A 25,312-nucleotide genomic window follows, 5' to 3' on the forward strand; every position below is an offset into this window, starting at 1 on the left:
GTTTCTGCACACTGAGATAATCGGCCATTGTACAAATACAGAGCCTATCATGCTTTTATATTTATATGGAACAGATACATTACCTGAAATTTTTGGAATGTGTAAAAAATTTGAACCAGCCCAGAAACTCATTTCCCATTGTTTGTGTATATAGAAAGTAAACCCTGAAACAGATTTGGAAAAAGCAAGGACTTTGATTAAATGGAAATGTTTGATTCCTTACTCCAATGTCTTTGCTCTTATGGGATGACAGAAGATTATTTGGAAAAATATTTGATTTCTCTGGCATGCGATGGCACTGCTGTGATGATGGGATGTAAAAGTGGAGTGAAAAAATTGCTGTCAGAACGTTTTCCTTCTATTATAGTTTGGCATTGTGTTAATCACAGACTAGAATTATCAGTAGGTGATGCTGCCAAGGAAACTTCAGGAATAAATAGATTCCAATCATTTATTGATAAACTCTATGTCATATACCATGCTCACCAAAGAATAGTAGAGAGTTGCATTCATGTGCAGAATTACTGGGGACTGAGCTGCTGAAAATTGGAAGAATTTTAAGTACCCGATGGGTACTAGTTTGCATACAGTTTTGGCTGTATGGAATAATTTTGAATCCCTTGTGTATCATTTTGAACAAGCAATGCATGATCCTACAAGAGATAAAAATGATAAATGCACTTATGATGGCTTGAAAAGAAAAATAACATCTACAGAATTTTTATTGGACCTAGGATTGATGTGTGACGCTCTCCAAGAATTGTCAGATTTGGATCTACAATATCGACTTGTATAAGGCAAATAAGAAAATAAAAATACTGATACAAGTTTTTGAAGAAAGAAGACAGAACAGGACCCAGATTGTTGGGGGCAATAAGCTGACTTTGTAATAATGCCTCTTGGGGGGGGGGGAAAGCCCTAATAAGCAGGCATATACATAGAATGAAGGCTATTGCTACGCGCATTGATTTGTGCTTTAAATTGTAAGCCGCCCTGAGTCTTCAGAGAAGGGCGGGATATAAATGGGATTTTAAAAAAAAACTTTGGGCCCTATTATAAATGTGCTGTTGCTGCTGTAAGTGATCTTTGCTTTTGTGGAGTTTTACTTCACAAAAAAGATTCAAAAAAGGATCCTCCCATTGACCCAAGTATATTTTATACAAAATTGAAAGAGTCAATTGAAAAAAGATTACTTGATAGCAGACGATGAGTTGGCATATTGGTCTTGCGTATTTGATCAAAAACATTGGCCTGAAGATGTTAATACTCAACTGACATTTGGAGAAGTGGAAATTAGAAACTTATCAATCAGACTGCAACTAAATGAAAGAGAAATGATTTGTGGATTCCGTGAATATATTCTCAAAAAGACATATCCAGAAAAACTGTTGCATTTGATACGGACTCTGAATACCATTCCTATTTCTTCAAGTGAATGCAAACGTGGGTTTTCACAGATGAATCTAATTGCCACCCCAACAAGAGCTTCGTTAAAGACTAAGACAATTTCAGCACTTTTGTTCATCAAACTTGTCGGACCACCTCTGAGACTTTTCAATCCTTCAAAGTACGTTGATCTGTGGTTACACAGAGGACGACATTCGGCAAGGAAAGGAATCAAGATGATTTGCCAGATGAGAATTGGACAAAAGTTTGGAGTTTTCTATGAACATTTGTCTTAAATACAATAAATTAAATGTATGTTAAGAACTGAATATATAATTGTTTAATTATATAAATATATAAATAAAATTATATAAATAAAAGATTAACAAGATGAGAGTTCCAGCACCTTTTTTTTTAAGAAAAAAAGCCCTGGTAATTTGTTTATTGTAGGCCAAAAAGATACATCTGAAATTTATAAAATATTTTTAAAACAGGAACTAAAATTAATCCTTGTACTAATGAAGTGAAGAAAAGATAGTATTGTTTACATTCAAAAGTGTGTCTGAAATTTTTTATACCTTTTTCCAAAAAGCTTTGGTTGTCACTTCCATCACTTTCCAAACAGTGATCCTCAAATAAGATGCTGTCAGTAGAAATGGTATCCAAAGAAGCTTGTGATGGACTTTTCTTCATGTTCTTATAAGAAACAGAGAATGCAGGAAGATTGGACTGGCACGATTCCATAGGCTTTCCACTTTTTGATATAAAGATATTAGGAAATCATTACTTAAGGTAAAAAAATTACAAAATAAAATAAAAATCCTTTAAATCTGTAATTAAAAGAAATGTTGATGAAAATATAGTAATTATATACCCAGTAATATATTCATGCTTGATTTTAGTAGTCAGATTACAATCCTGTAACTAATTAGAACTAACAGTCTATGTACTTATTAAAGGATGATATGATTTGTGTTTTTGTTTTAAGCTGACAAGTGATCACAGATAAAATCTTTTATCTAGCAGGCGCATTTTTCATACATTTCCTAAAGTAAGTATTGTATGAAATCTATGCAATGTTCACATCCCCACCATTTTATAAATGAATTTGTAATATAAGAATATAATAGGTAGAAGTATGAAAAAATGATGATGCCTTCTGATTCATTCCAAACACTAGGAACTTTTCTCCAGCTCCAACTACATACTGATTATTGTTCCAATATATTGTATCATTCCGTTCTACATAGATGATTCCTATAAGTATGCTAGCTGCTAGCCAAAGAAATGCATTATAAACAGGGTTTAAATGATTAATCTGATAAGATATGATTACAGAACAGATGCAATGCAATATGCCAAAAAACACATTAAAATTTTGACAGCCAATTTCCAGCTTTGTAATATCAACAAGTAATCTAAAGACTCAGAACATCTTTAATCCCTCTAATTTTACTCTACTGACCTTAAGTCCCAATCTAAACCATGTTAATTTGTAGAATATTTTCTGTACCTTAATGGAGACTGAAATGCAAGCATTTTTGCTGTGTTCAATTTTTCTTTGCCATTTTCAAACTTCTCAGACTGTCCCACAAAATCAGTTTCAGTTTCTATGTCTTTAACAGCTGAGCATTCTGCTTTACTTTTGTTATTTGAGAAACCACTTTTCTCTTCTTCCTTGCCCATCAGTATTTTGATAGGGTCTTCTCTGCAATTTGACATATCAGCCAATTCTCTAGGATAGGAATTGTCACTTAGTGATTCAAAAATTTCTTCTGAATCACTATGACTGAAAAGCCCACTATTACTTTCTTCATTCATTTTCCTCCAAGGTTTTTCTGCTGCATCATTTGAAAATGAACTTTCGCTTGGCAAATCCATGTCACTATTTGATTTTAAAACTGGATTCATCAAAATATTGAGATTAGTATTCAGAGACCCAGAGTTGGTTACAACATTAATATCTAAATTGTTCATCTGTGTAGTAGAAGTAGTAAGTAGCTTGCTTTTTGATTCACAAGCTTCTCTGTTTTCCTTGGGTAGGAGATCTGATGTCCCTGGACCTCCTTGTTCTAAAATGGGAGGATTGCACATGCTTCCTTGCACTAGTGGATGAAGCAACAAAGCTATGTCAGCACTTTTCAATAAGATCCCAATACAGACATTTGCCTCTTTTGCTGGATTACCTGTCACAGTCTCTACATCTTTCCTCAAGTTGTCCAAGAGTAACACAAGAGATTCTTGTAGGTAAAGTAAGAAAAGATATTGGTAATGATTTATCTGCATGCTTACATGTTTCTGAATATGAAGTAAAACATGAATGTCTGCAACATATGCAGACTGAGATTCTGAAGTGCCTTTAGTGGAGCCCAAATTTTCAGTATCACTGATGAAGGCTTCCATTTCAGCACTATAATATTCTCTCAGACGTTTTTTATGCTGCAGGCGATTAGCAAGATCACAAGACTCACTTTTCAGAATGTTGAGAGATTCCTGATTGCAAAAAGGCTCTTTGCATGACTGTTCACATCTCATAGGTTGACAAATCCAAAGTGTAAGTGGGAATGAATCCACAAAGCTTATTGGCCGTCCTTTCCCACTCTTCATTCCTTCATAGTCCATCCAAAATTGGGAAAAATGCACTGCCCAAACATCTGAGGCAGCGGAGGTTTTAAGTGCATATTTATTCAGTTGAGGAGTAATAATACCTTTATAGATATCATGTAGTTTTGTATCTTGTTCATGGGCATGTCTTTGAAAAATGGGATGCAAAAGATTAAAACAATCAGAAGATTTGGGAAACTCTGTGAAAGTTCTACTGAAGAATGTAGAGTCTTTGAAGTTTTGAAATGCTGCTTCCAAATCAGAGTGTCTACAATATGCTGAATGTCTAGCATTTGTAGCAATCATTTCAGAACTCTGAATGGAAATTGCATATGGATCATCTCTATGTTTCTGCTTCCTTTCAGAAGGAATGATGAGCTACAATGATAAAAAAATAAACTTAGAAAACTGTATGTGTGGATCAAACAGAATTCACTGAATAAATATTCTTCAAAGAAAAGTAAATTGTTCAAGGAGTATCTGATCAATACACAAAAAAGTTATTAATATATATAACTCACCAAATTGTGGGTTATACAATCCCCAAACCAGCTGAATAAGAGAATGAAGAAAATAGCAGTCCACAATGGCTACTGGATTTGGTCTCAAGTCTAATTAATTAATATTAATTTAATTTTAATTTCTATAGCTGCTTATCTCAGTCAATGACTCTGGGAGGCTTACAGTTCAAAAATGTATGAAAATACTAAAAACATTTTAAAACAATAAAAACCAATAGAAACATCCAAATTAAATACACATAGCCGCTGAGATACTTGGCTACTTAGCAAGACAGCCAGGAAATGGGGCCCTTAACACATTCAGCATCCTAGGCATGAGAACAAAGCCAGGTTTTTAGGGCCTTATGAAAGGCTAACAGGGTCAACACCATAGAGCAGGGGCCACTGTGTAAAAGCACACTATGGTAGTTTATATTCTAACTACTTTCCGATCAGATTAGTTTTAAGAAGCAAAATATAGAGAAAGCCTTAAAGTGTGAGTTACAGCTAGTTCAGACTACAACAGCTAGTACTGTGAATAATGTAGTCATATGGAATCACATATCCATTCAGAAGAAACTGTATTGATTACTCATTTTCTTTAGGAGCAATTCTACCTGGAAACCTACACTGCTTGTTTCCCATACTTGTCCCACTTGTTCCTGAAAACTGAATTTAAAAATTCCAGGCTAGAGAGCAGAGGTATGCTGCTATCACAGGATCTGGTTGATCATTCCACTGTCTTGCTCTTTCCACGCAAGAAGGGAAAACAGCCTTTGCTACCTGGCTCCTGTGTTGGTGGTGTTACAGGTTCCTGCCTTCTCCTTTTAAATATTGCTACTTTCTTACTACTTCCTGTTCATTTGTTTCTCAGATTTTGCATACATGAATGGCTTCATACATCTTTCCCATGTTTCTCCTTTGAAGCTAATATTTCAATGCTACCACTGTTAACGCAGAGGGAACAGATTCTTCCTTTGTTCCACTATGGGTGAGTAGAAATTTTGTGTTAATGAAGAACTGATAGTTGAAATTTAAGGAAGCAAAGAAGTACCATTCACCAAAATTTTGTAACATTGTTCAAATATTGAGGAAGGAAGGGAAGTAGAACCATTGCAATACAGTGGGCACAGTGTAGGAAAGAAAGGAGAGAATGGGTAGGAACTATAAGGTTGCCCACAGAATGGAATGGAATGAATATACTAGACTCCATGATGTTTATGAGCCATTGGATTAGCTGGAAGAAATAAAAAAGGAAAGCTACTGACTAGCTAAGATCATAGCAACTCATCGTGAAAAAAATCATCAGCCACCAGAGACAATGGGCAAGTCAAGCACTACAGACAATTAGAATTGCAGATGTCACTAAAGAGGAATAAAGCACAGTTGATTAAATACTCAAAATGGCTTAACTTGACTTTGAATATAAAGCAATACTTCTAAAGTACTTTTCAAAACAGAGGCTGGGGTGTATTTGCAGTAGGCTTGGACTAGGTGGAGGATTGTTCTTGCACTCAGGATAGGGTGAATGACATACTAATTATAGGGCAAACAGAAACTATTGAACAGTCTAAGTCTAAAGAAATTGGATCTGCTTATCTTTAAAACCCTGAGTGGTCTCAAATAGTTGAAGGATCACATCTGGCTTTAATATCCAGTCCATGTTTAATATGGTCAGAAAGTATTTTTTAAAATGACTTGGATACATTGCATAAAGTCTCCAATTATGGAACTTCTTCTCATGTAAACATGAGTGCTACTATCACTTCATTTTTTTTAGTACTAGTTTAATTACTTGTTTGCAGAAGTATTTACATTTATTTAATTTTTTTCTTTTTTTATCTTACTGCTTTTATTATTTTATTTTGACTACTTATAACCTGCCATGTTTTATGATTTTTGGTCAGTTTTAAATAAAAATAATAATAAATCTCAGCTTGTTGCAATTCTGCAGAGGAATGTATTCCTTTTAAAGTTTTTTATGCCCAAAGAATCCATATATTCTTGACTATCAAACAACTACTATCCCCAATATGCTATTTATCTATAAATTGATCTCCACAGCTACAGGTACATCATTGAATCTCTGAATATTTGTTTTCCGATGTGCCTATTATACTGTCATTCTTTTTAGGTTCAAACAGTCCTGCTATTTGATTTGTTTGCCCCAGGCATTTATATTGTTGCTTTAATACTTAGAAGCTGCCCACAGTTGTGTTTGAGTGGAGGAAGTTTAAAAGAAAACTTCCCACCTCATAACTCAGAGACTAATTAATTTATGAATTACCATTAATTTATGAACATAGAATACTTATACTTAAATGTGTATTCCCCCACAATTGTCAGAACCTTTTATAAAAAGTTAGTAATCAATGTTATCTATAATATCCAATCACACTGAAAGCATTATATGGTATCAGTGGTATACTGAGAAATGTATTCAAATTATGCATGATCTTTTAGCTATGTTAGAAGTTTGAAAATTTAAAAATCTGAAAGGTCCAAATGTCCTATAAAAGTTAGAAACCAAGACAATCACTGGCACATTGTCCATGATCTGTCATTTAAAAATGGATCCAGTTTCAGTTTCAAAACAGGGACTGTTGTCATGCATCGTTCTTTATAGGAATGAAACACTTAGCAATGTTGTGTTATGCTTTTGAAAACTGTACCTTTATCATTAATCCGTCAACTCGAACATCAACATGTTCTTCTGATTTTGAATTGTCATTTAACTTGTACATGGCCATAAACTGACTGAGACTCTGTTTCATATCCAATACAAATTGATTTAGCCAAAGAATACTTCTCTCGTCCAAAGTTAACTGCAGTGCATTTAGTTGAATATACAAGTTTGCATTTGGAACTAAAGGAAATAAAAACAAAAGTATTAGATTAAAAAGTTTTAAAAGTAGAGTTACTATGTCTATAATAAGCTAGGTGCTTGAAGAATATTGGCTCCAAGGAAAAACAGAGTTGTTATTAGTATGGCAGTGGTTTCCTTTCTGTGGCACTAAATCTATAATAATATTTTGATAACTGCCATAGTAGAAATGAGATTTGAAAAAAAATTCACAAATACCAGAGAAATTTACAAAAAATTGCAATACATAGCTTTTTATATAGCTTTGATCCCTTTTAGGATATTCCATTCCAATTCTAGTTTCAGTTTCTTTGTAATTATTTTATCATCCACACTAATGTTTTGAACAAGATAAATGTGTTATATGCGGTGCTAAGTAAATAGTTTTAAACTTTGTTTCTGAAATGTTTGTCAAACCTGTCCTATGGTATAATCCTCCAACTTCTCTTCCATCCTTAGGTTGCAATGGATAGAACATGTCTATTATAATATCACTGGGGAAAAACATATTGGCACATTCCATATAAATAGGAATTCTAAAATTTAGAAATGCTGGGATTAGGTATAGGAAATCAATAGAAAATCAGCATATCTCCCCATATTTGGGTTGGCAGGGTGCACCGGAAAAAAACCACTCTAGACATATGTATGTGTGTGCGCGCGCGCGCACGCACACACACACACACACACACACACTTATTTGCAAAGCTAAAATATCTATGTCTGGTTTATCAATATCTACCTAACCCTAATTTTTTGCTAGATGTATTTGCTAGAAATAAATATATCTTCCCTGAATATAGGAGAAACTTCATTTTAATGGATTGAGGGCTGGGAGTATCCATTACTGCTAAGCTTGTAAGCCGCCCTGAGTCTTCGGAGAAGGGTGGGATATAAATGGAATTAAAATAAATAAAAAATAAAAAAATAAATTATTCCCAAATGTCTGTTAATTGTATATACTTGAGTATAAGCCGAATTTTTCAGCCCACTTTTTGGGCTGAAAAAATCCACTTCGGCTTATACTCCAGTCAACAAAAAAAAAGAACTTACCGAGGACTTGCGCGCGGCCGAGCTACTTTGCCTGATGCTGCTGGGGTCGCCCGGGTGCCTCTGCTCGCCCTCAGCAGCACCTGGCCCGGAATCACATGCGAAACAAGCCCGGCAGAGGAGCCGGAGCGGCGAGCAGAGGCGCCCGGCCCAGATCCTGCAAGGCCCGGCCGAGACACGCCCCCAGCAGCGGAGCTGCTCCGGCTCCTCTGCCGGGCTTGTTTTGCATGTGAGCTACTTTGCCTGATGCTGAGAAGACCCGCTTGGGCACTCGGGTTGCTGTCAGTCTCCGCAGGCCCTTCTCGTTTCCAGGAACATCAAGCGCGCTTGGCTCTCCACCCCCACGGCAGGGCAGGGCAGGGCAGAGACTTGCTCGCCCTTCTGACGGCCCTGAAGAGAAACGAAGGGCTTGCAAACTCCCCGCGAGAAGCTGGGCGAAGCGCGCGGCTGGGCGAGTGTGTGCCTGCGCGCGTATTTACGAAAGAAACGCTCCGAGAGTTCTTCTTTCTCCGCCCCCTTGGGGGGAACTCTAGCGACTGCTGTAGCCGCGCTTCTCTTCTCGGCTCCGAAAATAGGGATTTCTACTCTCTCTCTCTCTCTCTCTCTCCCCTCCCCACCCCGCATTCTCCTGCCTCTTCGATTGCGACAATAAAAGGGCGAAGGGTGCGCTGGTTTCTTCCTCCTTCCTCCCCCCCTCCCCTCCCCTCCCCAATTGTCAGGTGAGGCAGCTGGAGGTCTGGCCGGGAGATTGTAGCCGTTTTGAAACGCCGCGTCTTGAAACGCCCGATCAGCTGATTTTCGGGTGGAAGAGCCGCGGCTTGAATCTGTTTGCATCTGCCTGAATTAGACCGAAATGGCCTGAATTTGACCAGAGTTGCTTTGTAATGGCTGGAGGAACTGCAGAGGAGGTCTTGCCGGGAGATTGTGGCCGTTTTGAAACGCCGCGGCTTGAAACGCCCGATCAGCTGATTTTCGGGGCGGAAAGAGCCACGGCTTGAATCTGCTTGTATTTGTTTGAACTTAACCAGAAACGGCTCGTAATGGCTGGAGGAACTGCGGAGGGAGTGAATGCTCCAGCCTGGAATATTTGGAAAGGCTGGGGGAACCGGATGAACTGCAGCTTAAGCGACTGTTGCCAGAGGAGCCATGGCTTGAAACGCCCCAGTTTTGGGGCAGCGTTTGCTTGTTCCCTCCCTCCCTCCCTCCCTCCCCTTTCCCTCCTCTCTAAATCCTTCCTTCCTTCCTTCCTTCCTTCCTTCCTTCCTTCCTTCCTTCCTTCCTCCCTCCCTCCCCTTTCCCTCCTCTCTAAATCCTTCCTTCCTTCCTTCCTTCCTTCCTTCCTTCCTTCCTTCCTTCCTTCCTTCCCCAGCCCTAATCCGGAAAGTGGAAGGAAAGAAGAGTAAAGGCTGGGCGGAGGAGGAGGGGAAGTTTAAAAAGGGGGCGGCGTTCCCTTTAAAAAGCCGCCCGCCACGCCACGCTCCCTCGCAGCACTCGCGGCGGCTGGCTTCTTGGCTCCTGGTCTCCCCCAGGCTTCCCGGCTGTGATTGGCGAGCGAGCCTCCCGAGCTCCGGCGGCCGTGACATCAGCAGAAGCGGAGCAAGCAAAAGCGAAGGGGGAAGGAAGTTCACCAGCAGCACCTCGAGCCCGCTCCGAGCGCTGGCGGACGTGGAGCCGAAAGAGAAGCAGCATCTCTGCGCGCCCGGGCTGCTGGGGTGAAGTTGCAGCCGCCGCACCAACCAGCCGAGGAGAAGCAAGAGAAGGAAGTCGCCGCCGCTGCCCAGGCTGGGTTTCCTTGAAGGCTGCTGTTTGCACCCGGGAAGGAAAGTGCAGGAAAAAGGGCAAAGTGGCGAGCTAGCCCGGCATTCAACGTTTCTTCGCCGCTGCCATCCCCGAGAAGGCGAAGGGCTCCTATTTACAGCCACCCATCCGAGAGAAAAGCGGCTGTCGGTGCTTCGTCGGCCTTGATCCGGGACGCAGCCTGACCTCCCCTCGTCCTGGGAGACTCTCGCTTCCCCCCACCCCCCACCCCCCACCCTCCCTACATCCCGAGCCTTCCAGATCTTCGCCTGCCTACTCGCGAGCAGGCATGTTTTCCAGCCAATCCGGGCCTGGGAGCAGGGCGCCGGCGGCACGTCCACTTTCCCCGCACTCTCCGTTCAGACGGCGCCCTTTGAGCCTGGAGTGATGCGGACGTCGGAAAAGGGCACCGGGCGAAAGCAGCGAAGCGGGATCGCCGCATGCCCCCCACTCCTCCTCCTCCTCCTCCTCTTCTTCTTCTTCCTCCTCCTGGTCGGCTTGACACCCCCATTTCGGCTGCTTCGCAAACTGCTTCCTCCACCCCACCCCACCCCACCTCACCCCTCCCCGCAAAAGATGCCGGGGTCGACAGCGTTTTTTCTACCCGGAACAAGCAAACACGCAGGCAACCCTGCACTATTCAGCTCAGTGAAGTCACGCTTGAAACGGCTTGAAACGCCCGATCAGCTGATTTTCGGGGCGGAAAGCGTGCGGTGTTGTTGTGTTTTTTTTCCTCCCCCCGAAAGTGAACGGCAGCTTTCCGTACTAGTGTATTGGCATGTCAAGACACCAGCACAAAGACCAAGGTACAAGCAGCTCTCCTTCAGTCATTATTGAAACATTTGATCAGCCCAACTTCTTCTTCTTATTATTATTATTATTAAATCTGTTTTTTAACCAAGCGTGACTTCACTGAGCTGAATAGTGCAGGGTTGCCTGCGTGTTTGCTTGTTCCGGGTAGAAAAAACGCTGTCGACCCCGGCATCTTTTGCGGGGAGGGGTGAGGTGGGGTGGGGTGGGGTGGAGGAAGCAGTTTGCGAAGCAGCCGAAATGGGGGTGTCAAGCCGACCAGGAGGAGGAAGAAGAAGAGGAGGAGGAGGAGGAGGAGTGGGGGGCACGCGGCGATCCCGCTTCGCTGCTTTCGCCCGGTGCCCTTTTCCGACGTCCGCATCACTCCAGGCTCAAAGGGCGCCGTCTGAACGGAGAGTGCGGGGAAAGTGGACGTGCCGCCGGCGCCCTGCTCCCAGGCCCGGATTGGCTGGAAAACATGCCTGCTCGCGAGTAGGCAGGCGAAGATCTGGAAGGCTCGGGATGTAGGGAGGGTGGGGGGTGGGGGGTGGGGGGAAGCGAGAGTCTCCCAGGACGAGGGGAGGTCAGGCTGCGTCCCGGATCAAGGCCGACGAAGCACCGACAGCCGCTTTTCTCTCGGATGGGTGGCTGTAAATAGGAGCCCTTCGCCTTCTCGGGGATGGCAGCGGCGAAGAAACGTTGAATGCCGGGCTAGCTCGCCACTTTGCCCTTTTTCCTGCACTTTCCTTCCCGGGTGCAAACAGCAGCCTTCAAGGAAACCCAGCCTGGGCAGCGGCGGCGACTTCCTTCTCTTGCTTCTCCTCGGCTGGTTGGTGCGGCGGCTGCAACTTCACCCCAGCAGCCCGGGCGCGCAGAGATGCTGCTTCTCTTTTGGCTCTGCGTCCGCCAGCGCTCGGAGCGGGCTCGAGGTGCTGCTGGTGAACTTCCTTCCCCCTTCGCTTTTGCTTGCTCCGCTTCTGCTGATGTCACGGCCGCCGGAGCTCGGGAGGCTCGCTCGCCAATCATAGCCGGGAAGCCTGGGGGAGACCGGGAGCCAAGAAGCCAGCCGCCGCGAGTGCTGCGAGGGAGCGCGGCGTGGCGGGCGGCTTTTTAAAGGGAACGCCGCCCCCTTTTTAAACTTCCCCTCCTCCTCCGCCCAGCCTTTACTCTTCTTTCCTTCCACTTTCCGGATTAGGGCTGGGGAAGGAAGGAAGGAAGGAAGGAAGGAAGGAAGGAAGGAAGGAAGGAAGGAAGGAAGGAAGGATTTAGAGAGGAGGGAAAGGGGAGGGAGGGAGGGAGGGAGGGAGGAAGGAAGGAAGGAAGGAAGGAAGGAAGGAAGGAAGGATTTAGAGAGGAGGGAAAGGGGAGGGAGGGAGGGAGGGAGGGAGGGAACAAGCAAACGCTGCCCCAAAACTGGGGCGTTTCAAGCCATGGCTCCTCCGGCAACAGTCGCTTAAGCTGCAGTTCATCCGGTTCCCCCAGCCTTTCCAAATATTCCAGGCTGGAGCATTCACTCCCTCCGCAGTTCCTCCAGCCATTACGAGCCGTTTCTGGTTAAGTTCAAACAAATACAAGCAGATTCAAGCCGTGGCTCTTTCCGCCCCGAAAATCAGCTGATCGGGCGTTTCAAGCCGCGGCGTTTCAAAACGGCCACAATCTCCCAGCAAGACCTCCTCTGCAGTTCCTCCAGCCATTACAAAGCAACTCTGGTCAAATTCAGGCCGTTTCGGTCTAATTCAGGCAGATGCAAACAGATTCAAGCCGCAGCTCTTCCACCCGAAAATGAGCTGATCGGGCGTTTCAAGACGCGGCATTTCAAAACGGCTACAATCTCCCGGCCAGACCTCCAGCTGCCTCACCTGACAATCGGGGAGGGGAGGGGAGGGGGGGGAGGAAGGAGGAAGAAACCAGCGCACCCTTCGCCCTTTTATTGTCGCAATCGAAGAGGCAGGAGAATGCGGGGTGGGGAGGGGAGAGAGAGAGAGAGAGAGAGAGTAAAAATCCCTATTTTCGGAGCCGAGAAGAGAAGCGCGGCTACAGCAGTCGCTAGAGTTCCCCCCAAGGGGGCGGAGAAAGAAGAACTCTCGGAGCGTTTCTTTCGTAAATACGCACGCAGGCACACACTCGCCCAGCTGCGCGCTTCGCCCAGCTTCTCGTGGGGAGTTTGCAAGCCCTTCGTTTCTCTTCAGGGCCGTCAGAAGGGCGAGCAAGTCTCTGCCCTGCCCTGCCCTGCCGTGGGGGTGGAGAGCCAAGCGCGCTTGACGTTCCTGGAAACGAGAAGGGCCTGCGGAGACTGACAGCAACCCGAGTGCCCAAGCGGGTCTTCTCAGCATCAGGCAAAGTAGCTCACATGCAAAACAAGCCCGGCAGAGGAGCCGGAGCAGCTCCGCTGCTGGGGGCGCGTCTCGGCCGGGCCTTGCAGGATCTGGGCCGGGCGCCTCTGCTCGCCGCTCCGGCTCCTCTGCCGGGCTTGTTTCGTGTGCGAGCTACTTTGCCGGCCGCTGCTGAGGGAAGATCTCTGGAGAGGAGCATAAGGTGAGCTGCTGCATTTCCCAGCCTCGGCTTATACTCGAGTCACCAACTTTTTCCATTTTTTGGGGGTAAAATTAGGGGTCTCGGCTTATATTCGAGTCGGCTTATATTCAAGTATATACGGTAATTAACAAATACCTTTCAGTAATACCTGCATCTTTTGTATACCAACATAATATACAAAAAAGCATAATCTGTGTTATGTTATATTGCTGCAGAAAATATGAAAAAAATTAACTGTCTTATTCAGACTATTTTGGATTCAAAGGGATTGCCATTATTTGAAGGAGATTTCCAAATAGGAATACGGTTCACTGTATCTGCAGACCACTAAATATGAATCCATTCAATTGAAGATCCACTCTCCTTTTAAAACAACTACAATGTTTTAACAAAGGGGAAAAGATAAGAAAACATTTTACTAGGAAAGTCTTTGCCATCTGGACAGTAGTATTCAGTGAATTCAATATGAATGGCTGGCATTTCTTGTGGGAGATACAGAGATTTTTTGTTGCAAGAAATAAGAGTTTTAGGCGAACGATGACACTGATCTGCTGTAGAGACCTGAAAATAAGAAATTCAGCATTTAGGTTTTGTGAAGTACAAGAGTTAACAACTTCTTACCTGCCACATTTCACAGTTATTAGGAAAAATATTTTCATTTTAATAACCTGAAGAAGACAAATACATTTTGGGCAGCATTTATGACAGTTGCTGCATGGTACTGGATTTGTAATGAGCATACCAGGAAATGTCATTCTTAATATGCTGTAACATTTCAATAATTATTTCTGAATTTTAAACAGTTGTATAACTAAGCCCTTTGCCTAGTTTGGTTCCAATGGTGTTAAAATCAGAGTTAAAAATTTGTTATTATGCTACGTAAATATACTACCTTAAAATTATATATTATTTGTGTATGTACCATATGTAATATAAGTTACCATGTCTTTAAGCTTACTGTTTTCACATACATTTTATATATATAAGTCAATCAAATCAAATAAGAAAAATGAGAAAAATAAATTAAATTGCCTGAATACAGACACAAAGTTTCTAGTAACCATTTACAGTATTAGCTAAAAAGACAGAATATATTTATATTAACATCCAAATTTTTAATACTATAATTTGCAAACATTACATAATCCTAGGAATGAGTCATCTTAAAGAAAATTGACTAAGTGCAGACTTGTTTACCCAGGACATTAATATTAGTAAGATTCTTCTTCCATCTGAGATCAGACACAGAAATTTCATCTCAGAAAGTTAAATCTAATATCAGATATATCTTCCTTCTGGAAGCAGGTAATTGTATCCCAAGATGGGTGGTTTAATAACCTTTACACATAGCACAGCAGAAAAATTAACCTGTTACAACTTCAAACAGGATAATCCAAAATATATTTCTTTTTGAGGTGCATAAACTGTGATACTTTTCATCATATGAAACAAAAACTATGGTAAATAACTGCTTGCTTAATTACCTGATATGGAGTGGTATGTATTATTCATAAAATCTCTACAGGTGGCTTAGATTATAAATTATAACTTAAGCTCAAGATACAGTCAATTGTAATAATATCTTTTTAAAAAAAACTCTTCTGACCTCAGAATTCTTCAAAGAGGCATGCTGAGCACAGGCTTCTGGAACAGATTTCTGCTACATTGCATGTCAGGGAACATACACACCTGTCATTTGGAGATGGTTGCATAGCTGTTGCATTTCCTCTTAAATCCTCTATTTTGTTGTGTGTGCCTTGCCTTCCACCTGCCTCCCAACAGAAAGCTGGATCAGCCAATCAGCATGCAGACATTGATCTCCATGCAATGTGTAGTTAGGATTTGGGAGGTGTATGTATCAGTCCATTTGCAACCATCTGCAATCTATACTTACCCATCAACCCCTTCCCAGCATAGGTATGCATCAATGTCTATGAGCAGTAGTGGACAAGTCTAAATCAAGCTTAAGAAATGGGCCAACTGTCCCAATTAAATTGTAATGAAAAAAAATGTGGAAAAAAATCAACCACCAAATAGTTCCTGATTTTCATTCTGATAGAAATAAACTGGAAAGGCAAAAGCGACTGCAGATGATATAATGTCCATTTCAAGCAATCCAATCTGATCAAAGATTTTTTTCTGCCAATTATATGACTAAAAACTAACAGAAATAGTTTGGAATAAGAAAATATGCCTTTACACCAACAATTAGTTTGGCAAAATCTTTTGTCATTTGGATTAAAGTCAACACTTGTATTAAGAACCTCATAATTTTAGAAATAAAAGAGTAATATTAATTTGTTGTAGCAGTTATTATTTAAATGTACCTGATAAAAATTGACATCTGCAAGTCTAACTACCACTGGGCTAGACATCAATTTCTCCTTTGGCTGCTGTGATGACACAAAAGACTTAGAAATTCCTTTTGACATTTGATCTTTGCCTACAAGAAATAAAAAGCATAAAAGCACATACAGTATATTCAAGGTTCAAGGTTCAGGCTCAAGGTTGACTCAGCCTTCCATCCTTCCGAGGTAGGTAAAATGAGGACCCAGATTGTTGGGGGCAATTAAGCTGACTTTGTAATAATGCCGCTTGGGGTGTGTGTGAAAGCCCTAATAAGCAGGCATATACATAGAATGAAGGCTACTGCTAAGCTTGTAAGCCGCCCTGAGTCTTCGGAGAAGGGCGGGATATAAATGGAATTAAAATAAAAAATAAATAAATAAATAAATACCTTCTAAAATCCCCTCTATTCATGTTGTTGGGTAATGTAAAAATAATTAAAATAAACTAAAATTTCAATAAGAGAAGGCAATGAAAGGAAACAAATATAAACTGACTCATTAATTGCACAATTCATACAGGATTGGAAACCTAATAAATTATTTTTCTTCACAACTATAAGCACCAATCTCCCAAATTAATTTTTTATGTACATGGGAGACTACAATATAGTATGAATAAAGGTAAAGGTAAAGGTTCCCCCGCACGTGCGTGCTAGTCGTTTCCGACTCTAGGGGCCGGTGCTCATCTCCGTTTCAAAGCCGAAGAGCCAGCACTTGTCCGAGGATGTCTCCGTGGTCATGTGGCCAGCATGACTAGATGCCAAAGGCGCATGGAACGCTGTTACCTTCCCACTGGAGTGGTCCCTATTTTTCTACTTGCATTTTGAGGTGCTTTCGAACTGTGAGGTTGAATAAAGCTTACCAAAATATAACGAAAGACAGCCAGATTTATTCAAAACAAATATATTGGTGTTTCTAATCAAATCAAATAGGACCTGTGTCCACAAACAGACTGTAAAAATGAAAAATCCTAAATACCTATCTGCATATGCTGTGGAGACTCCTGGAATGGGGATTTAATTGGAGAATCTAAATTGTGATCCTTCACAGCCTGCTTAAGCAATTCAATATTTCCTTTGAACTCTTGCAGCAGTTCTTCTGCCCATTCACATCTGGTTTTTGTAGCATCACTGTAATGCATCCAATGGCTGCAGCTCTCATCTACAATTGTATATATTTAATATAAATGAAAAAGAAATTTAAGCACCTGTTAAATCCATTGATAATGTTTTAATATTTTATTCATAATTATTTTATCCATTTTAAAATATTTGAAGCTTGTTTAGATTCCAGTTTGTAATTGCCTAACATCAATATTAAGGCAGTAAAAATGTAATGAATTTTTAAAAAGCCTTTACTGTATCATTTCAAAGATTCATGTTATCCAACATTTGTCAGGCACAACAGGGCCCACATGTAGAGAGTTCAAACTGCTACTTTATTGTTATTTGCCTATTTCACAGGAATCTTCCCAGACTGGCAGAATCACCTGGGAAAGCCTAGATGAAGCTCAAAGGCATTTGAAGATGGAGTTAGACCTTGCCCTCTTTTGTTTACATACCAAGTCCATGCTAATTCGCCATTTGATTCTTTTACCCAACTGGGATGATTGTTCTCCAACACATTCTATTCAAATGCCTCATGAAGCAGCCCTGAGCTCTCTAATAAATTTCCATTATTACTTTTCAAAACTCAATTCACTTTGGTCAATAATATATCATATGTAAGATTTACTGTGGGAAAATAATTTGCTGATCAAGCAATTTGGCAACCAGTAAACAAAACTCAACTTTTACCTGCTTTGTGAAATGGATAGTAGTCTATAGTTAACTGACTAAAGGACAGCTGCATAGCACCTCCTGACACACGCCTGTTTGCATCTGTAAAATAATACAATTAATAATATTACATATCATAGTTCATATTTATTTCCTCTGGAAGAAAACTATTATGGTTCATTCAAAGCAACATTCCTCTCTTCTTGGTGGCTCTCAAATCTGCTACTCTAATTTCATTTAGGAAAACAACAGCAATTGAACAAATTATGTTAATTTCTATTGTGGCCTTTTTTTTCGTTTAATTTTTCCAGATTTGTAAAAATTCAGATTTGAATCTGTAACACATATAACACAATCCATTAAAAATAGCCTGAGTATCATTAACAGGGACATTCCCAATTTCTATTAGTAGTTTCTTATAGCCCTCATTAGCCTATATCCACAGATGAGCATTGGGGGAGGGGGGGAATGCATACTCGCTGAAGCTGTCCTCCTGTCCTCTAAGAACTGTAATTCTTGGAGCTATAATTATTAATTTATGATAGAAAGAACAGCATTTTCAGAACTGCCAGCCCCAGAATCAGCAATTCCTTTGCATATGCATCTCTTCCTTTCAATTTTTGTAATACTTAACTACTTAGCTAGAATTATTAAGTGACACAACCTACTTCAGAATCATTTATGAAACATCTTCGAATAAATCTACCTTTTCTTTTTCATTAATTTAAACTGAAAACTGGTTATTTGTACTATAGTGCTCTAAAAATAAACTAAATACAAATATAAATTTAGAAATATAGATAGCATATAAACATGTAGTAGAAACAATGGTACCTTATTATTTATTGCTTAATTAGGCTAATGGTTTAAACTTCATGTTAATGTTTTCAATCCCTTTTGTGTTATTACATAAATTATAGAAAAAGAGCAGAGTAATTAGATGAAGAGTATCCAGAAGTTTCAGCTGATAGTGAATGTAGTGATGCAGACAGTTACGTGCCTCTTAGAACAGCACATGTTATGACTTCTATTCTGCGAGCTGCACTGGTTGCCAGTTGGCTTCTGAGTCCAATTCCAGATGCTGGTTTTGACCTTTAAAGCTCTTTATGGTATGGAATATGCTATCTGAGGAAATACTTATAACTGGTTACATCAGCCTACCCCACTAGATCTGTTACCATATGCTGCAGGTACCAACAGACAGGAACCTACAAACAATGAGCACAGGCACCCTTAGGACTGCATGCTCTCTCTGTTGCTTTTTTCCCTGTATACCAGACATGTCAAACAAAAGGCCCATGATGGGCCCAGATCCTATCCGAGGGGCCACCCTGGAGAGGGAAAGGGACCAGTCTCCACAGCCCCGGCCCCAGCTCACTCCAGCCAGGCCCCACCCTAGGAGCGCACACAGGAAGTGGCAAGCACATGGGGGCCAGCAGTGCCGGGCAGCAGCAGCCTGCCAGGCCACCTGTCAGCTGGCGCACCACGGGAACCCTGCAGCCTGCACAGTGCAGGTGGGTCCGAGCACCGTGGCCACTGGGCCGGCTCTCCAAGTGGCAGGCGGACACAGAGGTATGAGGGGAGGCATGCAATCTGGCCCACCAGATGCGCATGGGCAGCAAAGCCTAGCAGGTCATCATCACCGCCATGCCGAGGCCCCTGCCATATAACTTCATCCTCCAGCTCCACTGCCCACACAGGATGAGTCTCCCACCCACAACCACACCAACGGCCCTGGCAAATGGGAGGGTGGGAACCCCCCCATCCCCAACAGGCAGCCGGTACTCCTCTCCCTGCTCCGCCCAAGCCCAGTTCCGGAGCTTCCCCAATGTGTCTGGGCGCCGGGATGCAGTGCCAGCATCCTGGCACCCCAAGAGCAGCACTGTCCGGAGCCCCTGTGGGTCCAAGAGGAACGGCAAGACTCCTCCCTTGCACCACACCCCAGCACCCACCCTGGTCCCACCCTCTCTGCCTCAGCCCCCCTGATCCCCCCACAGCCCCAACCGACAGCCCCCCGACACAAGCAACATTGAGCCACCCATGCCCCCCCACCCATGCCCCCCCCAGAGCAACCACAATGCTGATGCGGCCCTCAATGAACTAGAATTTGACACCCCTGCTCTATTCCAATGACTGGACCTCAAGGGAACCCTCTGTTAAAGTTCTAAAGTTTGCAGATGATACAACTGTCATTGACCTCATTCGAGACGATGAGTTTGCATATAGATGGCAGGTTGAACAACTGGCCCTATGGTCCAGATAAATAAGCATATTCATCTGGAGCTGAATATTCTTAAAACTGTAGAGATGAGAGTGAATTTTACTCTCTTATTTTACTTCTTACCATATTTGATAGCACAGTATCAGCAGCAGAGTCCTTCAAATTTTGGGGTTCTATAATCTGCCAGAACCTGAAATGGACCCTTAACATTAGAACTATCATTAAAAAGGCACAATAAACAATGTTCCTCCTGCAACAACTCAGGAAGTTCAGACTGCCCCAGGAGCTGTTGATGCAGTTTTATAAAGGAATTATTGAATCTTTCATATGTACTTCTATAACTGCCTGGTTTGGTACAGGAACCAAACAGGAGAGACTCTAATGGATAGTTAAGACTGCAGAAAAAATAATTGCAACCAGCCTGCCTTCCATAGAAGACCTGTATATTGTGCAGGTCAGAAGGAGGGTTGAAAAGATAATTGAAGACCCCTCACATTCTGGACATAATCTGTTTCAACTCCTCCCTTTGGGACAGAGGCACAGAGCACTGCAGGCCAAAACAACTAAACACAAAAACAATTTTTCCCCTTGCGCCAACACTCTGCTGATCCCCTAATTCACACAGTGCTGTGTAATATCTATGTATACTTACACATGTAGTATGTCTGTAGTATTATAATTATCCTTCTTATTATCTCCTTTACTATCCCCACTTGTTGGTGTTATTATTGGTTCCTTTTGTATGTGTAATCACACTTGGTCAAATAAAGTGTTCTGCTTGTCTTGTCCTGTCCTGTCCTGTCCTACCCTACCCTACCTTATTCTATTCTGTTTGTCCCAGAAGGCATGCCTTCTCAGCTATGCCACCCACCTTATGGGATATTCTCCCCCACAAAAAATAGATAGATTCCAACCCTTTTGATATACCAGAAGACCATCAGGTTATGTTATCAGGCCTGGTGTCAATGCTGCAAACATTGACATATTTTTTGCACTGACAATATATGAGACAGCCTTTTGTTTAAACTGTTTCACTTTGAATCTTGAAGAGAGGGAAACTTCAACAGCTATCTTGAGAAGATAAAATTAAGCCACACGCAGAAGGGGAAGTGTAACATCATATGTAAAACCAATTGGATAATGTGATTTATGACGTGTAGATACGGGCGGGGATTGTGTGTGTGTTATGATGGGTTTGGGGGGAGGAGATTTCAGATTCTGGCATCCCTCCATCCCTCCAATGTTTCATTTCATTACTAAAACTTTTTAGATAAATAATATGCCTGCAATTTGTTTGAATTGTCTCATTTATCGGAACCATGATATCTGGGACTCCCAGGGAACAAAGACATTCTTAAATAGCTCCATGGCTATTTTTAACTTCTCTTTGCCTAGGCTTGATTCTTTGTTTTTATAATATTTACTTTTAAAGTGATTTTTATATTTTTTATATCTGTGGTTTCATATGTGGTTTTATCCATTTGTTGTGCTCTGTTCAGAGTTGCCTTTGGGGAGATGGCAGAAATCTAACTTTGATTAATAAACAAATAAGATACTGCTATGCACCAATTAATATTTAAGAAGTAGTGCACAGACCTGAAAATGTACAAGCAAAATAAACTGGAAATATATAGTAGTTTAACATAGAGTCATACAATTTTGGTCAATCATAAAGATAATAAATAAAAGACTTGCCCTTTTCCTTGGTGTAAATATCATCACAGATATGCAGATCCAAATGAGAAATTGCTAGATGGTAAGATGTTTCCTTAACATCAAAATCATTGAATAGTCTTACAATTGCATCATTTTGATCAGAAGCTGCTGAAGACTGTTGAGTTTTCATCTCCTGAGAATTATATGCCGACATGGAACTCTGAAAGAATTTAAGTACAACATAAACCTCACTGAAACACCGTAACATAACATATGCTTTCATATTAAATAATATTTTCAAATGCCGCTTGGGGGGTGTGTGAAAGCCCTAATAAGCAGGCATATACATAGAATGAAGGCTACTGCTAAGTTTGTAAGCTGCCCTGAGTCTTCGGAGAAGGGCGGGATATAAATGGAATTAAAATAAATAAATAAATAAATAAATATAAATTATACTTTAATCTTCAAAGTTATTTGGCAGTTATTGCTATTAAACTGAATGACAACAAGAGTGACGCTGCTGAGTTTAAATTCAAAACCTTGTGAAACAGATTTTTTCAAAGCAGTATTCAAAATATTTCTAGAAATTATTTGATTTGATTTGATTTCATTAAATTTATTCAATTTGGGCACCTGTCTCCAGTCAACACTAGACAGCTCAAAATATAATTGCAATAAAGTACAATATGAATAATAAATACAACATAAATTAAGAACAAGAAAAATAAGAATAATAACAAGATGGCAGTCTGGCCAACAAGTCTTTGCTACCTACTGAAATTAAGTTATGAAGAGATTAAAAGCAGAAAATAATACAAAAATATGCAAAACTAATTTAATTTGATCTTTGTCCAGTATGATATACTAGTTATTACACTGTCTATTCTAATAATAAATATAATAATAAATATTCATAGCAATTGGTCCTTCTGTCTTAGAGGAATATTACACAGCAAACTCAAAAAATATTTTAACTCTTGTTATGTAATTTCTTATATAATTCAAATTGATGCTACCAATTTGGGGGGAAAAACCTAAGGTTTGACAAACAAAATAAAACAGTTACACAAAATTAAAGACTGAAATTCCATAGAAGCCCATACTGTAGAGTTTTATAAACAAATTTGTACCAATATTAAGATATAAAAATACTTGATTGGCTTACTTGCATGGGTTCAGAAGCAAGGCTTTTTCTCTGTTCAGCTGATTTCTCTATGGCTTCACTAAGAGATTTAGCATACTGTACCATAGCTTTCAATTGAGAATCAGTCAAAACCCACAGTAAATCATCCAGTATTAAAATTAGTTTGGATGCTACCACATTGCAATCTTTTAACTGTCAAAAGAAAAAGTGAATTTTAAATATTGTTTTTAAATATATTTTATTAAAAATTTTCTTTCTTAATATAAAATACAACTAGAAACACATATACATATATTGTCCCCACAGTTAAATACTGATATATTACAGTAATAATAAGTTTCTCCCTGTTGCGAAGCAGGTCTATAATTTATAAACTTCTGCAAATCTATTTGTTACCAATTGACCTGTCTAGCTACTATATATAAAAAAGGTAGTTAACAGGTAAACGAACAGCAAAGTTAAACTTCAAACCCCTCTGTAAGCAATCTATTATTGTATTTAGAAAGCCTACAACATTGTAAGTCTACTTTAAAAATTTTCTGAATTAAACCACGGATCTTTGCTCAATATTTCTTTGCCTTCTCATATGTCCACAACATATGATAAAAAGTTCCCTCCTTACAGTTGCATTTCCAACAAATATTTGAAACAACCTTATATCTTTGATAGTTTATCTGGTATCAAATACAACCAGCGCATCACTGCAGAAGCTCTCATTAATATTATAATTCAATGTGAATATCAGTTTATCAGTCCATGTATTTTCCCATTGCTCTAACATTATATTATAACCAAGATTTCTTGCCCGCTGAATCATACGTTTAACATACTGATTTTCTAGGTTTAACTGTAACACTTTTATAAACCTTAGTTATAAGATGATACTTTGTACCAATGATGAACATTTCAAATTCATTTTAGCAGCTTCAAAACCACATTTTCTTTTAATTGCATTCTGCCACAGAATGTTCAGTGGATTTCTACAATGACCAGAAATGACTTGTTAGGTTCCTTCCAACTAATACATTATATTACCATATAACATTTTATCCACTGCTATTAAAATGCTCATAAATAAAATTAACATTATTTTATTTAAATAAAATAAGCAAACTGATTTCAACAGTTTCAGCATTACCCTTCTCTTAAGTATGATTCTAATTTTGGACTGGTTGGTAATCAGGCGAACTGGAGCACTCATGATTTCATGCTGAGAGCTTTGGATTGCATCTGCTTCTATTCTGATCATCTGCCAGTTGATTTCTTTAAATGTCAATACCTATAATAAAACATACCGGTACATAAATTAATTAAACATTAAGTAGAGTTTATCTAAGTGTGTGTGTGTATAAAGCAGGCATAGCTGATTCTCTTTTTGATTAGAGGCTGCCAACTGAAATTCAGTTTAGATTTGTTAACTTTCATTCTTTAAGATTATAAAACTCAAATTTGTTATTCATAACTAAGAAAAAATCACATCCTAAATCAAGACAGCAAAAAGCAAGTTTAAGAATGTAATGTTTAGTTTTGTGTATTTTGACTTTTGGATTTATTTTGTAACCGTTTAATGGTTATTATTATTTTTCTTTCATGTTGTGGGTTGCCAAAAATCTATGCATGATTGTGGCAAGGTACAATACACACATACTAATATATTTTTATTTGAAACTATGTGATTGATCTTTGGAACACTAATTAATCATTCACATATACATAGGAGAAAGCAAGACACAGTAATCATCTACACCATTTTTTCTATTTAGGTCTTGCCTAAGTGAACTATGTTTGTAATCTTTGAAATCAGTGAACATGAGTGTTACTCACTTATCATAATACTCTTGTAACTGGAAGCATTCTACCACCCAACATCAAATTTTGTTCAGCAATGAAAGATTCGTCCAAACAGTTTTTAAAGCCATCTTAGCGATTATCACAAACTGTGGTAATGAACTTCACCAATCAATTATGTATCAAGTGAAGAAATATTTTCTTTAATCTTTATAAATCTCCTTCCCAACAAGTTCATTAGCTAATCTTGACCTGTTGTACTAATGTTTTGAGAAAGGACAAAAAATTCCAGATGCAGATGTACCAGAGCTTTGTTTAAAGTCATGATATTATCGGCAGTTTTACTTTCGGTCCTTTTCACAAAAATTCCTAATATGTCTTTTGACTGTTTCATAGTTGCCGAGTCAGCGTTTTCACTAAATTATCCACTATGACCCAAATTTTAGTTCTTGGCTAGTTTCAGACAATTCTGATCTCATCAATCTATATGTGAAATTTTGCACCAACATATATCATTTTATGCTTAGTAAAGTTTAAAGAAATTATTCCAAAACTCTTCATAATCATTTTGATTTTATTAAGATGAATAATTTAATATAATCTGCAAACATGCAAACTTACCATTTATACCTATGTCAAAATAATGACAACTAATTTAAATGAATTCAACGCTCTAGTATGAGGTAGATAACACTGTATTGTGTTGAAGAGACTAGCTCACAGCTCTTCAAATAAATCAGGTCATGAAACAGTCACACTAGGAACGCTCTTTATTATAGTAAGGTAGAATAATAGAATAGTTGAAGCCTGTCCACATTTCTCGCTTTGCCATCTTTACCAAACAAAATAAGAA

The 25,312-nt window shown here is 40.1% G+C and overlaps 1 protein-coding gene across 2 annotated transcripts in view; it reads right to left on the reverse strand.

Moving 5' to 3' along the window:
• BLTP3B (bridge-like lipid transfer protein family member 3B) overlaps positions 1–25,312 on the reverse strand; it is a 63,422-nt gene that overhangs the window by 20,058 nt on the left and 18,052 nt on the right. For both annotated transcript variants that reach the window (XR_014492966.1, XM_083366735.1), the window contains exons 6-15: positions 23,810–23,950; positions 22,693–22,863; positions 21,567–21,747; positions 17,669–17,752; positions 16,851–17,033; positions 15,852–15,967; positions 13,944–14,085; positions 7,163–7,356; positions 2,900–4,368; positions 1,965–2,140 (exon numbers count right to left, since the gene is read on the reverse strand). Coding sequence is in view for 1 of the 2 variants with exons in the window: in XM_083366735.1 (XP_083222861.1) it covers positions 1,965–2,140; positions 2,900–4,368; positions 7,163–7,356; positions 13,944–14,085; positions 15,852–15,967; positions 16,851–17,033; positions 17,669–17,752; positions 21,567–21,747; positions 22,693–22,863; positions 23,810–23,950 (2,857 nt within the window). In the remaining variant the exon portion in view is untranslated. The remainder of the gene's footprint in view (positions 1–1,964; positions 2,141–2,899; positions 4,369–7,162; positions 7,357–13,943; positions 14,086–15,851; positions 15,968–16,850; positions 17,034–17,668; positions 17,753–21,566; positions 21,748–22,692; positions 22,864–23,809; positions 23,951–25,312) is intronic.

This window comes from Vipera ursinii, assembly GCF_947247035.1.
Source record: "Vipera ursinii genome assembly, chromosome: 6".
NCBI classification, from domain to species: Eukaryota; Metazoa; Chordata; class Lepidosauria; order Squamata; family Viperidae; genus Vipera; species Vipera ursinii.